At 49.5% G+C, this 17571-nt stretch overlaps 1 protein-coding gene across 4 annotated transcripts in view; it reads left to right on the forward strand.

The window, feature by feature from the left end:
* SPECC1 (sperm antigen with calponin homology and coiled-coil domains 1) overlaps positions 1-17571 on the forward strand; it is a 58070-nt gene that overhangs the window by 20296 nt on the left and 20203 nt on the right. For all 4 annotated transcript variants that reach the window (XM_089484095.1, XM_089484096.1, XM_089484094.1 and 1 more), the window contains 4 exons: positions 8577-10117; positions 11304-11511; positions 12134-12207; positions 12462-12643. In XM_089484095.1, coding sequence (XP_089340221.1) covers positions 8577-10117; positions 11304-11511; positions 12134-12207; positions 12462-12643 — 2005 coding nt within the window. The remainder of the gene's footprint in view (positions 1-8576; positions 10118-11303; positions 11512-12133; positions 12208-12461; positions 12644-17571) is intronic.

Here is a 17571-nt window from a genome sequence, read left to right on the forward strand (position 1 = left end):
CCTCTCAGCCCCATGCCATCTCCAGGGTGCCTTGGAGAGAAGAAGGGTCTTTCCCATCCTTTCCTTCGAAATCCTTTTACCCAAAGATGCCAGGAATTGGGTCTGAGCGCTCCCTTACATGACCAACAGAAGCTCTGCCAACCTCAGATCCTAATCCTCACAGTTCTAGGTAAAGTTCTGATTTCAAGGGTCAGTTCCATTGAGCAATGGTCACTCAAGCGTCTTACGTTGTCGTTGTGTGCCTTCAAGTCGTCTCCGACTTCGGTGACCCTAAGGAGGACCCTATCATGGAGTTTTATTGGCAAGATTTGTTCAGAGTGGGCTTGCTGTTGCTATCCTCTTGAGGCTGAGAGCTTGTGACTTGCCCCAGGGTAGGTTTCCTGTCCAAACAGGGATTTGAACCCAGCTCTCCAAAGCCATCATCCAATGCTATACTCTTTACATTACACTGAGCCCTTCGTAAACGTTGGGGTTTCAGGAACGACTCTCGTAGATACCAAAATCCATGGATACTCATGGTGTAGTACAGTGGTCCTCGGACTGTGCTATTTAAGGGATTTGTACTCCAGCTCCCAGAATCCCAGACTGTTGGCCAACATGGCTGTGGCTTCTGGAAACTGAAGTCCCAAGTCTCTTATAGGGCACAGTTTGGGGAAGACTGGTGTACAAGAATGGCGTCCCTCATTTAAAAGAGCAAAATCAAGGTTTGCTTTGAGGGATTCTTATATATATATATATATATATATATATATATATATATATTCGGATGGTTGAATCTGTGGGTGCAGAGTCTGTGGATATCGAGGGCTGACTGCATTCAGATCTGTTGCTCTTACCATTAAGTAATTCCTTCTAATGTTTGACCAAAATCTATCTTTTCTCTATCTTAAAACCATTTGAGGATTGAGACTAATGTAGTCCAAGTCGACATGTCTGTGGTTTCCAGTTCTGGTTTCTTAAGCGGTTTGAACCTTTGCTTTTCAAAGTGGTTTTGATGTTGAGCGTGTTTTTAAAACCTTGTTCAAATTATATACGTATTTAATGTGGGGATGTTTTCGGTCGGTTGCGCTGTTTGCCAAAACCACAAGCCAGGTCCTGGGAAGCGCAAATTTCGGATCCACGGGCAAAAGGAGGAACAGGTCTTTGCTTTGCAATTGATGGTTGCAATTTATTCTTTTAAGAAGGTGTTATTATTATCCTGTTTGGGGAAAACAACACCCCGAGATCCTCCTGCGATAAAGGGCAGGACGAAAGTGCTGGGAACAATATATGAAGTTGTGTATCTTGGAAAAGAGGTTGGTTGGCAAACCTCGGGGAGCTCTGCGTTTCCCTTCTGCGCTGCAACATTTTGTGGCAAAGCCCAACTAAAGCTTCCTATCTCTGACACAGGGACAAGGAGATCAGAAAGACAAAAAGACTCCATTCCCTGGTTTTTTAAAAGAGAGACCTTTCATTCCCAGAGTGGCTCTATTGTTGCGGCCTTATCTAGAAGAGATTGCAAAGAAAGGAGGGTTGCAAATGGAATTTGCAAGGTTATGACTTGGAGGAGGAGGAGGAGGAGAAGTGCATGCCAGGACAGAATAATAATGATAATGATAATAATAATAATTGTTTTTTTCCATTCCAAGGTGGCTTGGCAAGGCGGTGTTGTTACGGCCAACCTTCCCTCCCTGCAACTCAGCCACTCTCCTGACGGGTTGGACTATAACTCCCATCCTCCCCAGCAATGGTAGGAGTTGTAGCCCATTGGGAGAGGGGCCAAGTTGGGGGACAAGGTCGCGCTGAGGCTTACTTTGTGTGGGAAGAGATGGAGAACCCATATTTGGGATTTCTGTATGTCTCTGTGTGTGTTCCCCGCCGCTGGTTTTGTCTCCTATGGAAAGTGTTGTGGTTGTTGTTGTTGTTGCCTTCAAGACATTTCTGACTTATGGCACACCTAAGGTGAACCTTTCTTGGCATGATTTGTTCATAGGGGGTTTGCAAAGGCAAATTGCAAACCCGCAAAAGGCTGCCGACGCACCTTATGTGTCTGGTCCAGTGGTTCCCAAACTTTGAACTTCAGCTCCCAGACACCCAGTTGGATAGGGCACCTGGGAGTTGGAGTCTGAAACACCTGTTTGGGAATGACTGGTCCTAAATATCTCAAAGGCACCAGATTCGATCTTGGAAACTAAGCAGAGTCAGTCCTGGTTCGTCCTTGGAGGGGAGGCCACCAATATTTCAAAGGAAACAATTGCAAAGACTGCCAGTGAATCCCAGGTGCCACAAGCAGTAAGAGGAAAGAGCTGGCAAAACCACCTTGGAGTGTTCCTTGCCATAGAGAACCCTCCAAAATCCATTGGGGTCACCATAAATGGACAGGCAACTCAAAGGTACACAACTAAATGCCCCAAAGATGCCAGATCCCGCTGATCTTGGAAGCTAAGCAGGGTCAATCCCTGCTTAGTCCTTGGAGGGGAGGCCACCAATGAATACCACCAGGCGCTGCGGGAAATATTTCAAAGGAAGCAATGGCAAAGACTGCCAACGAATACCAATGGCAAAGACTGCCAACATATGCCACTGTAGGTGATATTTCAGGGGAAGGAGCTGGCAAAGCCACCTTGGAGCATTCCTTGCCTAAGAAAACCCTCCGAAATGCTTAAGTCGCCAAGTGCCTTGAAGGCACATACCGCATCATCCCAAATCCACAAAACAGTGGTACCTTTATGGCGCCAACCAAAATGCACATGGGGCAAGCTTTCGAAACCAATGTGCATTTTGGCCTCACTGTTTTTGTGGTAGCATTCAAAGATATAGCCGTGTTTGTCTGTAGAATCAATACGTAGAGAGATGTTGCAGCACCTTTGAGACTGACTGAGCAAGAAAGAAGTTGGCAGCAGGAGCTTTCGTAGACGTAACTCTTACTTCCTCAGATGCGTTTGGTGGGTTTTGTTTGTGTTTGGTGGGTTTTGGATGACTAACTTTGCTGTACAGCCAAGATGGCTACGTGTGTGGATCTGCGCAAAGGCGCATAGACACGCAGGAGCCCCATTGCATCACCTTTCTTGGTGAGACCCAGGCGAGGGCCAAGGCACAGGTAAGAGATTCTTCCTTTAGGGAGGGTGCCATAAAAAAAGGTGAATAATCCACCCAGGGAAGGAATGTGGCCCGGAGGGTGGTTTTGGTAGCCCACGGGGCTTGTGTGCGCATGAGCGAGAGAGCGACTCCGACTTCTCCATCCAGTGAAACTTCATGGGAGTGACAGCAATCCCCCAGCAGATAAGAATCGCCCATAATTCGCCCGGCTTTTATCTACAAGGCCCCAAACCTTCACTTTAGGCAAAAGTTAAAAGGGACGGATAGCATCATTGGGAGGAACTTCAAAGAAATAGGATGAAGCAGAGGGAAAGGCATTCTTCTGAACCGGATGGATTTAAAAACTAAAGCGAAACCACAAATGTATAAAACAAACCGAAAAGACATTCCCAATTGCTTGTCTTGGGGCATAACAGAACACTATAAAATGAAAGTGTGGCCTAGTGGTTTGAGTGTTGGGCTACGACTCTGGAGACCTGGTTTGGTCACCTTGGGCAATAAGTCACATTCTCTCCGCCTCGGGGGAAAGCATTGGCAAACCTCCTCTGGACCAATCTGGCCAAGAAAACCCGGTGATAGGTTTGCCTTAGGGTCAGCCTTAGTCGGAGACGCCTTGAAGGCACACAAGACACACACAATGAAACCTGGGGAAGATGGTGGAGGCCTTGTGGTGGACACAAAGAGACACCGGACGAGGTGTTTATTCAATTGACTCTCCCATAGACTTTTCAAACAGCCGAGTCTGTTTGGTTTGCAATGTTGGCAGACCCATACATCATCTCAACAGCTGAATAAAAGTGCTGGATCAGAACGGGGATTTCCAAGGAACCCTGCAAACAGAAAGCCTTGCTCAGATCTGGCCTGCCAAGGAGATCCTAGTGAAAAATTCACCAACGCAGAGTGAGAGCCCCGGGTTTTCCATAGAGATGTGCTGGAGAACCCAGAGGTTCCTAGAGAAAACACTTGTCTAGGCATTTGTGCTTGCCATGTATAGATATTTAATTCATTTAAAAAGGCTTTTGTAAAGCAAGACTTTTAACTTAATCTTGTTTTAAAATTAAAATCCATAGACGTCGCAATTGTCTTTAAAGTCACACTGTAAACATCCCAACTCCATGCTTTCTTTGCAACCCCGGTGTGGCTGGCACCCTTTCCGGGAACCTAAGGCCCTGTGTTGGCATTGCCCAGGGTTTGTTTCACCATGGGAAAGAAAAGCATTAGCCCCGCTTGGTTGGAGGCAAAGTTTCTTCCTGGCTGTTGAGAAGGCGGGTTCCTTTTGTGCCGGGAGATTAATGATTATCCACGCACCCGTCGGCAAGGAGCTCCTGAATAAGCAATGGCACCAGGGCTCACAGAATCCCAAAGTTGGGACCCCCAACTGGGATTCGAACCCTGGTCTCTCGGCATCCTTGTCCGGTGCTCAAACACCACGTTGACTCTCGCCCTTTCCATTTGTATATGCAAACTTGTTCCTTCGTTGTCCTAGCCCAGAGGAACACCAGTATCGATTCCTTGTTCCCAGTGAGTCCCTTCCGGCCAAACTTTGCATTAAGGTCATTAATGAATATTGATGAATAGGGAAGTGGAGGGAGGAAAACGCCGCTTTTTGGCAGCGCCCGATTGGATCTTTCCACTTGACGGACGGACGCAAGCGCCCGTCAAAAGACCTCCTTTGAAGGTCACCTGGGATGGAGAGGGCAACGTTCGTCGTCGTTGAAATAGGCTTCCCCCTTTCTCTGAAATTAAAGCCCAAGGCACACTTTGCTCTTTACATCCCTGGAAAAACGTCCTTTCCGATCGCGTGTGTGTTTGTTGTGTGCCCACAAGTTGTTTCCGACTTACAGCAATCCTAAGGCGAACCTATTGCAGGGTTTTCTTGGCTCGTTTCTTAAGAGCGGGTTTGCCATTGCCCTCCTATGAGGCTGAGAGAGTGTGGCATGCCCAAAGTCACCCAGTGGATTTTCAGGAAAATGATAATATATCAATAATTATATAATATATCAATAAAGATATAGATGAAGCTGCTATTGCTATAATGGCACCCTCTTTTAGAGGAGTGTCCCTGTTGCTGCTCTGAGCAAGGCCTTGTTTTGGGTGCATCTCCAAAACGGATGCAGGCAAGCCAAGGGCAGTGTTAGGATTCAAAGATATAGCTGTGTTAGTCTGCAGGATCAGTATGCAGAGAGATCTTGTTTGTAGCACCTTTGAGACCCACTGAAAGAAAGAAGTTGGCAGCATCAGCTTTCGTAGACTTCAGTCTGCTTCTTTGGATGCATTTAGGACGACGGTGTTGTGTGGTGTTGCCAAGTTTTCAAAATGGCAAGGAGGGACGGTCAAAATTCACGGCACAAAAGCTAGACAACCGGGAAGTTGGGCATGATCTACCTAAGTCCCAAATGAAAGTACTGACTTCGGTCAACTTGCCTAAATTCACAGGGCCACCATAAGTCAGCCAGAGAGGACTGAAGTAGGATGAGTATGTGTGCAAAAGACATTTTTAGGGTGAAGGTGATCTGGGGACGATGGGAGCTGCAGTCCAAAAAGGAAGGCTCTCCCGGCCTTTGAGCTGTTTTGCTGTACCTGCCAGGAGAGAAAGGTAGGCCCAAGGCGGAAAGATTAGCCGCCTGACTCGGGTGTTGCCCCTGTGACTAATCCTTCTGCAAACAAGCCTCGCTCCGGGGCAACCGGGGCGGCTGGCGTGTGTTTGTGAGTCCGTCTTGTGCAAAGTCCGGGGGACACCTGGCGGCGCAATTCTTCGAAAGATGGTGCCGGCGCGATTAGGAAATATGACCCTGCGTGGTAGAGGATGGTAGAGAAGTGGCACCCATTCTTTATTCTTTTCTTATATGGGGATGCCCCAACAGAGATGCACTCCTGGGCATTACTTTTTCAAACGGATTCTGGGATCGGATTCTGCCCCAAGCCCTGCAGGTCCGTCAATGAAGCCCAGGCACTCCAGGATCTGTTTCGGAGGAAGGCACTTGCAAAACCACCGCTGAGGATTCCTGGCTTAGGAAAACCCTGCAAAATCAATGGGGTCCCCATAAGTCGACAGGAAACAGTTTTGCATGTGGAACTCAGATTGTAGCAAAGTGAGGGTAAAATGGGAAAGTAGAGAGAGAAACCAGGATGGACTTATGGCCATTAAAGTGGGATTCAAATGTATAACCGTGTGGTGCTAAAGAAACTGCTAAAGTGCCTTTGCTAAATCCTATTACCTCTTCTCTGGCTTCTTCTTTCATTCCCCCACTCCTCCTTCCATCCTTCCCTTTGTTTCCCTTCTCCGTCTCTTTTCTTCCTCGGTTCCCTTTCTGGCCTGCTCAAGAGACCCATCATCCCCGGGCACCAGTGGGGGGTAGGGAAGAAATGCAAAACCCATCCATCATTCAGACTCCGCCGTTCCAAAGAGTTTGCAGGGGGTTCTGCGAATGCATAGCATCTTTTGTTCGGCTGTCAGCCCTCAATAAATTAGTCATTCGGCTCGGCTCCATGGAGACTTCCAGAAACCCTCCGTAAAAAGGCAAGACTTCCTCGAACAGACAGCATGAGATTTCACTCCGGGGCAGAGAAGTAACAAGTTACTAACACAGCGCACACTACAACAAGTTGTTCAAAATTGGTATCGTGGGGGGACAGGGTCCCATTTCAAAAGCATCTCTTCTTGCCTTGAAAAGTGCTTCCAAGCCCAAGCTTTATTGCATTGTTGTGTGCCGCCTTCAAGTCTTCTTTTTGGCTATTTGTTTGGTTATGTTTTATTTTTCAGTCCCAGGGTTTTGTTTTCGAGAAAGCTGGGTTTTCTCCAAACACCTGGGACCTTAAAAACAAGACACACACAACCCAAAAAGCATTTTTTGGGGGGAGGATAGGTGGGAGAGAGAGGGAAGAAACTTTGCTCACAGTTGCCGGCCCTTTGCAGCGAGTGCGGGTCACGGCTTGGCCACGCATTCCGCCGCGTCTGCCACTCTTTCCATGAGCAACAGGGACGGAGGAGGCTGTTTGCTCCATCTCTGAAGGTCATCGGGAAGGGAACGGTCCCCTGAAACGCAGCTTTTGTTTTGGAAGCTCAACAACGCCCTTGCGCTGGAAAGATTTGCCTTTGCCCCGAGCATGCTCTGAGCAGGCTGGTTTCAGGGTTTCCCTCCAGGAAGCAATGCATTTCTGACTCCTTCTTGGGACCTGGCATGTGCCTGTGTGCAGTTGTGCGCTTGCTTTGCAGGTGAGATGCCGCCACATCTCAGCGCCTCGAATCAAACGCAGCCTCTCGGGGTAGAAAATGCGAAACTGGGGGCTTTCCGTCCCTTGCTAATTCTTTCCAAAGAATATATCCCAGTATTTGCAATTGCACATGGGACAGCTATTGCATGCCCTCCAGCTCTCCCCATTTGGCAGATGAATCCTCTGCCGTCCCGCTTTCTCCGCCGCTTTTAAAACATCCCGGTTTCTCTCTCTATCCAAGGAAGCTCATGCTTAAATAGGTATCTGTTAGTCTGTGCTGTTCGATTCCTCTCCTCTATTTTTATTCACCTGTTGAATGATCCCATGATTTTTTGGCAGCGCTGGACTGGGAAGAAGCGTTGGGGAGTAGAAAAACTTAACGCCTCTGGACCCGGCTTCCCAGTTTTGCCAGCTGCACCCCAGGGTTTGTGTCTGTTTTGTGTGTTTCTGTGTGCGTGGGCTGCTTTGAGGCTTGTCCAGAGAGAAGGCATGCTATCTTCCACCAACAACAACCAGAGGGAGAGAAAAAAACCCACACACTACACTCTTTGTCTTAAGACCTTTCGAGGATGTTTGTAGCACAACACCGCACTGTGTTTTCCTGGATGCAAAAGATCCTTTTCCTCACAACCCTCTTCTGTGTTGTGATGGGGGGAGAGAGGCATGCCTTTCTTTTCGGTTTTTCTTTGTCATTGCCTCCTCCTCCACTGCCACACACACGCATACACAATTGTGCCAGGGCCTGAGTGGCATTTTCCACATCTGCCAACTTAAGCGCTATGTGAATGGCTGCCACAAGAGGTGGCAATAGCCACCGGTCAGGTTGGGCATTCAATTAATTGAGAACAAGGAAGGGATGGCTAGTTGGCTCAATGGCTAGGTACAGCTTCCTTCTCCTGAGGCAGTCTTATCTTGACCTACCATCCGCCGATAGCTTTAAAGATCATTCCCAAGGGGATGAGGAGGGAAGAAGAAACCCAGAGACACAAGTTACAAATGTGGAAAGGTTCCTTGGTCGGGTGGAATGGCTGCTGGATAATTGTTCCAAAAAAGTAACTTCTCCAGCCTCCGTGAGAAACGGAGGTTTTGCATTTACATGCACGGGAAGTTTTTGCATTTGATTCTGGTCAACCACAGGTTGATGTTGAACCTCTCTGTTGTACTATTCTCAATGCACCATTCTTAAAGAAAGATCTTTTCCCAAGGTCCAGGTAAATTAATGAATGGATATTCCCAATAGTGTTTAACTTGCCTTTCTCCTCATTTTCTTTCTCCCTCCAAAGGTTCCATCTTGTCATCGAAACGAACCGGCATCCCGGCTCCCCGAGAGCTGCCAACCTCCGTGGCCAGGGAAAAGGCGGTCCTGAGGCCTAGGAAGGCCCAGCCCAGCCCCACGTCATCCGGGGCACCCACGCCAACCAAGCACTCGCGACCCGTCCTCAAGCTCAAGAATGAGGCCGAAGCTGGGGACAAGGCGGTCCTGGAGACCCAGGTCAAGGAGCTTCTGGCCGAAGCCAAGACAAAGGACTCGGAGATTTCCAAGCTGCGGAACGAGCTGAAGAAGCGGCAGGAGAAGGAGCCGGCAAACGGGGAGCTTCTCGCGGGTTCGCCAGAACAGAGCGGGATACCGGCCGAGGCCGAGCCCTTGATCCGGGCTCTGCGGGAGAAGAACCGGACGTTCCAGCGGGAGCTCTTGACCCTGGGGGAGGAGAACCGGTTGCTGAAAGAGAAACTGGCTCATTTGGAGAACTCCCCATTGATGGACACACTCAGTAGCAGTGGTGGGGACAGCAGCCTTCCGACTCCAACCACGCAGGAATCGAGTTTTGGGAGCCCCGTGCAACCCTCAGCGGATGGAGCTGGCGGCAATCACCCATGTCCCAATGGGCCGCCCTTCCGGACCTCAGGCTCGTCCAGCAGCGACGTGACCAAAGCTTCCCTGTCACCCGACGCTTCAGACTTTGAGCACATCATGGATGTCCCCTCACGGGCAGCCTCATCACCCAGCGACCCTCCGTTCAAGACTTCCCGGGGGTCCACCTCAGGGAGCTCCCCCAACAATGTCAGCGACCTCTCGGTGGCCTCGCTGACGGAGAGGATCCAGCGGATGGAGGAGAACCATCACTGCACGGCCGAGGAGCTCCAGGCCACCCTTCAGGAGCTCTCAGACCAGCAGCAGGTGGTCCAGGAGCTGACGGCCGAGAACGAGAAGCTGGCGGAGGAGAAGGCCCTTCTGGAGAGCTCCTTCCATCAGCACCGGGAAAGAGCTGAGCAGCTGAGCCAAGAGAATGAGAAACTCGCCGCTCGCCTTCAGGAGCGACCGAAAAACGATGAGAGCAAAGTCAAGGTCCACGATCTGGAGCAGAGATGCGCCGAGTTGGAGCAGAAGGCCCGTTTTGAGCGGGAGAAGATGCTCAATATCCAGCAGCAACTGACCAGCAGCCTCAGGAGTCTGGAGAGGGAACACCAAGAATCCTACGCGGCCGCCGGGAGCCTGCGGGAGGAGAAGGAGCGCCTGGGCATCCTCCTGGAAGCCGAGCGGCACAGCAACACCACCCTGGCCAAGACCCTGGAGGAGTGCAAGGTCTCCCTGGAAGGCCTTAAGATTGAGAATGGCTCACTTCGGTCCCAGCTGGAGAGCGAGAAGCAGAAAGCGGCTGCCTTAGATGCCATGGGTCATGCTGCCGGTGACTCAGATGTCCAGGAGATGTTGAAAGGGGTTCGGGCGGAGAAGGACCGGCTGGAGCTAGCCTGCACAGAGCTCAAGCGGGAATTGCTGAAGGCTCACAGCGAAGTGAAGGCTGTGCAAAGTCAGCTAGCCAAGGTAAAGGCCTGGGGAGGAAGGGATTAGTGGCGCCTCCAGTTTTACTGTCATTGTACCTGGTGTTGGGACCAAAGCTAGTTGCATTCATCTCCTACCAGTGGGTTTCCTACTGGGTTGGTCACTCTATGAACAGAATGCTGGCCCTCTGGTCTGGTCCAACACAACAGCTCCGCTTTTCTTCTGGGCTGAGGTCAACCACCCAGACAACCCCATGAGCCACTGATCTGGAATGCAAGGCATGGGGTAGAGCAAGTGATTCCCAAACTTTGGTCCTCCAGGTATTGTGGACTTCATCTCTTGGAAGCCCCAGCCAGCTTGGTCAACAGTTGGGAATTCTGGGCGTGGAAGTCCAAAACGTCTGAAGGACAAAAGTTTGGGACCCACTGGGGTAGAGCGAAGTCTGTGCAAAATCAGGGCAATTGGGGGCTATGCTTCCGCCTTCTCCCCAACCCACAGCCACTGAAGTCTTTGGGGTTTGGATGCTTTCCGCCTCCGGTCCCTTTCTGGATAGTTCCAGCCCTTGCGTTTCCTCTTCCCTGATCGGACCCTTCGGGGCCTTTTCCGTCCTGCACAGATGAAGTTCATTAGCAGCTCGGTTTCCCACAGACTCCAGGTGTTTGTACACTTCTTGTATGAGCGAACGTTCTTGTCAGATCTTAGACTCGTAACCGGAGCCTGTAATTAACCTTTGCTTTTGCTGGGCTCGGAAAGGGCCCTCTAGTCAGGGAGAGGCCCATGGGAAGGGCCCCCCATGCTGCCAAATGGAGGTGGAGGGGGGTAATAGGGGATTTGGTGTTGTTCACCCTATGGATGAGAGGTCTCCAAGTCACTCTCTCCCCTTGCTGAGTTAATTCAGCGCAAACACCTTTTGCACTTTGAGTTCAATTAGTAGCAATTGCCACAACCCAGTGCTATGAAAATCTATGCCATAACCCAATGCTATCATTTGTAGTTTTGTTAGATGTTTAGCCTCCTCGGTCAGAGAGCTCCATGCCACAGCAAACTACAAATCCTGCATTCTATAGGATGGTGCCATGGCTGTTGATGTGGTGCCAAACTGCATTATTTCTACATTGCAGATTCAGACTCCTTTTCTGTTTCGGGGCATCCATGATTCAGCTTGCATTCCATTCTCTCAGACTTGTTCTTTCCCTCTTGCTTTGGATTTCCCTTTCTTTCTGCTCAGGTTGAGAAAGAACGAGGGCAGCTGAAGGAGGCCTTCGACCGGCAGTCGGAGCAACTGAACCGCACCGGCCTCAAACTGCAGGAGAAAACGTCGGAGAATGAGACGGAGATCAGGAACCTGAAGGAGACCATCTTTGAGCTGGAAGACCAGGTGGAGCAACACCGAGCGGTCAAGCTGCACGACAACCAGATCATTCGGGACTTGGAGGGTGAGTGACTGAACTGGGTGGCAATGACCCCGCAAAATCTAAATGAAGTGTGTTTTCATGATTCGGTGGGAATTGGAACCCAGATCTCCAAAATTCCATCCTGGGCCCGTTTGGTTTGGGTCAGGTTTTTTTATTTGAAGGTGTTTGCGTCCACCTTCTCAAAAAGAACCGTGTCCATGCTGGCTGGGGACACTGGGAGTGATAGTCCAAAAAAGGTACACATTTCCAAATCCAAATTAGGGATCTCTGCATTGAATAGCCAGCAGGCTTTCTATGGAAATGCAAGTCCGCCATCTTTCGGCAGAAGCAGGGAAGTGTCGACCCGTTTGGCTTTGATAATAAAATGGAGGCAACACCACCTTTTAACCTTTCATATGAAATTGCCTCGTCTGGGCAGAGCTGGGTAAGACGCTTAGGTTTTTCAACCCTGCATGGGATCCGCAACAAGAAGGGGAGATTTTCTTCAGATGGATAGGGAGAGTGACTTTCCTTCCCCAAAATAAGACCGTCCATCCCCAAGGAATCAGTCTCTGCTGGCCAGTCCGCTGTATTTCCCTCTCCGTACCCTTTCTAGCTTTTATCTCCGAGCAAAAGGTAACCTTCCCACCTTCGCTCTTCCCAGGTAATCTGCTGAAACTAGAAGATCAAAAGGCAGATTTGGAGAGGCAGCTGAAGTCCTTAAATAAACAGATTAAGGTGAGTGATGAGAGAGAAAGGGAACGTCCAAAATGTCCAAGTCTGGATTTAAAAGCATTTGTTTAAATGTCTCAGAGGGGCAGGGCAGTCGAAACTTACTTCACTACGGCTCCTTGTGGCTCAAAAGAGAGTCCGTTTGCTCCTTGGTCATGGACTTTTTTAAGTGCCACGTGAAGTCCAAGGGCCTCAAGGCGAGCCTTCAAACGCTGCTCTTTCCTTCCCTTCCCTCTCCCTTCCCTGACCTGAAAATGTAGGAAGACACGGAGGAGTGGCGTCGCTTCCAAGCCGACCTGCAGACGGCCGTGGTGGTGGCGAACGACATCAAGTGCGAAGCGCAGCAGGAGTTGCGGGCTGTGAAGCGGCGCCTCCTGGAAGAGGAAGAGAAGAGCGCCCGGCTGCAGAAGGAGCTGGAGGAAGCGCGAGGAGGCAGCACCAGGTGGGTGCATGGCTGGGGTGTGGCACTAGGCCCACGTCGGGCACAGAAGTGGCAGGCACATGGACCTTTTCGCTTCCCTGGTCTCGCATGCACTCCATATCCCTCTCTCTCAATCAGCCTCTCTCTCTCTCTTCTTTCCTCATGTCCTCTTTCTCTGGTTTTGTTCCACTCATGTCCAAAATGCACACATTTGCTGCACTGTTTGTACCGCGTGTCGTTCCGGATGCTAATATGATAAGCCCTCCTTTTCCAGCCCTCCTTACTCAAGTCTGCTCAGTAGACGCCTTGACATCTAGGCATTATCAGAGCATGGGGAAGGAGCATTCCCTTTTTTGGACTACGGCTCCCAGAAGGCTGGCTGGAGGGTCCTAGGAGTTGTAATCCAAAAAGAGAGAGAGGGAGACAAAGAGAGAATTTTCCCCAAGCTGCGCCTTGATATATAGATATGTTCGCATCTGCCACAGCACATCTTACTTCCAGCAGGAGATTGAAGGCCTCAAGTATACCTTCCCTGATAGAGAAAAATATTGGGGGTCTGGGTTTACCACCACTACCCCCAAATCCCTCAGCTAGAATTACTATTAACAATAGTGATGCATTGGTTTGAATTAGGATTGGCAGCACAGAATGGGGAAGAGTGTTGTTGGCACACTCTCCTAAATGCTGAGAAGGAGGACACTCAGAACATCAGGTTCCATTCAAACCCAGTTCATTTCCGCCATTCCCAGAATGGGAGACACAAGCCGACTCTTTTCTCCCTTGGGAACAGTGACCCTACCAAGATGAGAAAAATAAGCCAGGCCGGTAAATCCCAATGGGCACCCTTTTCATTTAAGGAGTTTGTTATTGCATTATCGACCTGTTTCTGCCTCGCCGTTTGTCTGTCTTTTTCGCTGGTTTCGCTCGGGTTTTGTTTTTGGCGTCCGTCTTCTTTGTCGTCTCGCAAAACGGAGAAAGTGGAACCACAAATAAGTTCGTGAAAGCAAATTACCCGCGTTCTTTACCTTACTGCAACTCCATGAATTAGGGCCAGCCCCAAAAGAGAGGACTGGCCCAAGGTGCATTTCATAGCTGAGCAGAGACTTGAACTTGGATCTCCCAAATCCGATGCTCAAACTACTACATGCATCACACCATCTGTACCAGTAACAAGGAAACCGAGGTTCTGTGACATGGCTGAAGGATGCAAACTTTAGATGGTTTGGCATAATCTGTTTCTTAGGGTGTTTTCAATCTTTGGTCCTCCATTTGTTTTGGACTTCAGCTCCTGGAATGGTCAGGAATTATGGGAGCTGAAGTCCAAATCACTTGGACAAAACCACTGCTCTGGGGGCTAACCTGGCCTTACCGCAAACATCCACCAAGTAGATAGGGAACTTCCACAGCACTGCAGGCAGGCATTCAGGGGTAAGGTCCCAGGACTCGCCTCTGGAGCCAGCCCTATTAAATGGGTGCCAGTCTCCTCATCCTTCAGCCGTCTCCCAACCTGACCTCATCCACAGCACCCTGCTTTCTTTCTGCCTTCATGCATACTCATAAACAAGAACACAAAACACAGACAGGCAAGTCTTCTTTATGTTTCCGGAGCAGCTGGCCAAGCCGAACCCACAAAGTCTCCAAAGCGCCTCTGAACTCAAGGTAAGCGATCACGCCTAGCGGACCCCCCTCGATCCTACTAACCTGCTCCCGTCCCTTGGCACGTGGGATACATGTGCGTGTGTGTGTGTTTTTATAACCTCCCTTTCTCTCTTCTAGAGTTCCGCTTGCGCTCTCTGTGTGTGTACTAAGCTCTCTCCTCGTCGGTCCTCGTCCGCTGATGTGTCTTCCTCCCCTTCCATGCCTATGTGTTGCAGCTGTGTCCCATCTTGCCAGGAGCTTCCGGAGTCCGCTATGCTCTCGTTTTCACACTGGCTCCGAAGCGAAGCGGAGCCCAGGGAGGGGGGGACAAGTGTATTTGTGTTACCCCTTCGGTACATTGACCTCACGGGTAAGGAGGCTGTTCCAGATGTGGGGGAAAACAGTTGCAATGGTGTGGATCATGGTAGAAGAGGGACTCCAGCAGTATCCCAAATTCTCCTCCTGTTGTGGGTGGGACCCGACAATAAGAGCATCACAAGTGTCACTTTCTGTACACCGCATCACTTTCTGTACGCTGCTTCAGTAAGCCGCATGCGACCGCCATGCATGGTAGGACAGCTTTCTACAAAGTGGAACAGCTGCGATTTCCGTGGATGGAAAGTGTTGCTGTGAAAGAAACGTGGCAAATAAGCCCATACAAAGTATTAGTTTGAAACAGTGGTGCCATTAGGGCATGGGGTACGGACTGTACCAGATGACGTCCCAGAGGGATGCCAGTGGGGTGGTACTCCTTGTCGCTTGCCCAGCAGCCATGCCAGAACCCAAACGTCCTTCCGGAGGCCATAGGGAAGACCCAGGTTCACTTCGTTGCTGACGTCATGGTTTTAAAACTCCTCCTCCTGCTTCAAGCATCCCATGAAATCCATCTTCACATCCATCTCTCTTTCTCTGACTCTTGCAGGTCTCTGATCCCGGTCAATTAACCCGGCCCTGGAAGAACGTCCAGCGTCTCTATTCACACTTCTACAACTTGAAAGAGGGGGGAAGCAATTGGAATTTCAACCTGAGCAAGAAACACTTTTGCACTTGTTATTTTTTAAACAATCCGTCTCTCCCAGGAGGAATCGGCTGGGATCTAACCTTGCAAAACCAAACCAAACCCAAAACCTGCCCTCTAATCTTCTGGGATTTCATCATCTAAAGCTGTGAAAACGAGCCAGAGTTAGTTCATGGTGATGCATCGTGCTTTTAACAAGCCACTATAAGTGGAGTGGAGTATATTCCATATACTTGAAACGTTTCAAGGGGAATGTGCTCCCAACCATATACCTCTTTCCTTCTGGATTTGCACCAGGCGGAGAGGATTTGCCAGGGAGTTTTTGGCTGGCTGTATTTCCCGCTGTTGGCGCAGGGTGGCACTAAACTACCAGGACATTTCCAAACTGCCAACAGAGACCTGCCACAAGAGGACAGCACAAGACCAGAAACATCTGGAGCATCATTTTTGGGAAGGAACCGTGGATTTTTCTTCTTTTTCAAAAAACAAGGAAATGCCACTTGTTGTTTGTTTCTATTTCCCTGGAGGCCAAAAGAACGGCGGACATTTGCCGATGACGGCGGGTGCATGTGTTCCAAGAAATACACTATGGAAATGCAAGCACACACACACACCATCTCTGCCTATTGGCCCCGGATCCTTTCCCCAACACACACCCAAAATCGCACAAACTGTTTGGTGGAGTGGCGCAAAGATTGCCTTGAAATTGCAAGAGCCGATGAAAGCGTGGACCTCATATATGTGTTTCTTGGCTTGTGTGTTTTGTTTTACAAAGCTGTGCTGGACTCATGGATGTTGTAGTTCATCCTAAGAAACGTCGGGATGCAGGGAACTGAATACAGTTGCTTTACAATATCCATTTTGTTCTGGAAACTACAGCGATTATTCATCCTTGCATGCGAGGACGAAGTAACCGAGGATTTGCATCTCTGCTTCAGCTCCTGCTAACCTTTTGGGCTTTAGTTTAGATTCACTGAACAGAGATTTCCTGGGTTGTTGCTGTTGTTTTAGGATTGTCAAGACAGTAGATGGTTATATATATATGAGTTTATTTTGTAGAACATTGTACTCAGGGGAAGTCCATGGGACAAGCCGGGTTTGTTCCCAAAAGCCCTGTGTGTTGCACCGGTGCGTTTCTGCATTTCTTTGCAGAAACCTTTGCTTGGAAATTTGCACAGGTAGACTCTGCCCTCAGGAAAAGGGAATGCAACTGTAAAGAGACTGCAAACACAGCTTGGAAGAAGTACTCTCTTTTTTGGAATGATAGCGCCCAGAATCCCCTGGGAGCAGTCATCCCAAAGAAGGAACTTTTCCATGCTTTACTTGCAGCCACAATGCAAGGTTGGTTGGTTGTTGTTGTTTCTCTCCAAAGTGTTGGAGAGGGGTTCCAAAATGTAGAAAGACTACTTTTATGAATTCTTTTGATTACAGTTTGCATAAAACACTGTCAGCCATGCTGGTTTGGGGGATTCTGGGACTTGTTATCCCCTGGAAGAGGAACTTTTCCAAAGTGGCTCCATGTATAGGATCATAACTGATCATGCGCAATGAAGGAGCATCTCTTCTCTGGCACAGCCAGGCAACCAAACACGCCATTCTTTTCTCCCCGTTGCCACGTTTTGCCCAATCCTGGCCAAAGGGGCACGGGGGTTACCAGGCGTGCGACATCGCCCTGCCGTTTCGATACCCTCCGCGCTGCCATATCCACGCTACAAGCCTGCGAAGCTCCTTGCAGCAGCCTCGGTGGCACTTGTTTGTGTGTGAATTTGTGTGTATGGGGGAACGTTGTGTCGAACGGAGCTGTACAAATAAACGTGTGATTGGCAATTAAGGTGGGTCAGTGCCTCTTTCTTTACCCACCTTTGTGACACGTTTCAGCATGGGCAAGGAAAGACTCCATGCCTTTCTGAAAACGGTACTGGGACCTCAGTAGGGTTTCCGTTTTGGGACGAGGTGAGGAGGAGGTTTTGATGGAAGCAAATGCTTCCTCCGTGCCTTTTAAATTCTGAATTTAAAGTATGTTTACTCCAACCCTGTTGTGCAAAGCCAGCTTGCAAAGATTGTTTAGCATCATAGAATCCTAGTGTTGGAAGAGACCCCAAAAGGTCATCCAGTCAAACCCCATTCTGCCATGTAGGAAGACATAATCCAAGCCACCCCTGACAGATGGCCATCCAGCCTCTGTTTAAAAACCTCCAAAGAAGGAGACTCCCTCCCTCCCTTCTTCTTTTTCCTTCCTTCCTTCCTTCCTTCCTTCCTTCCTTCCTTCCTTTCCTTTCCTTTCCTTTCCTTT

Source organism: Sceloporus occidentalis, unplaced genomic scaffold (genome assembly GCF_023333645.1).
Source record: "Sceloporus occidentalis isolate IW3139 unplaced genomic scaffold, rSceOcc1.0.p SCAF_21, whole genome shotgun sequence".
Lineage (NCBI taxonomy): Eukaryota > Metazoa > Chordata > Lepidosauria > Squamata > Phrynosomatidae > Sceloporus > Sceloporus occidentalis.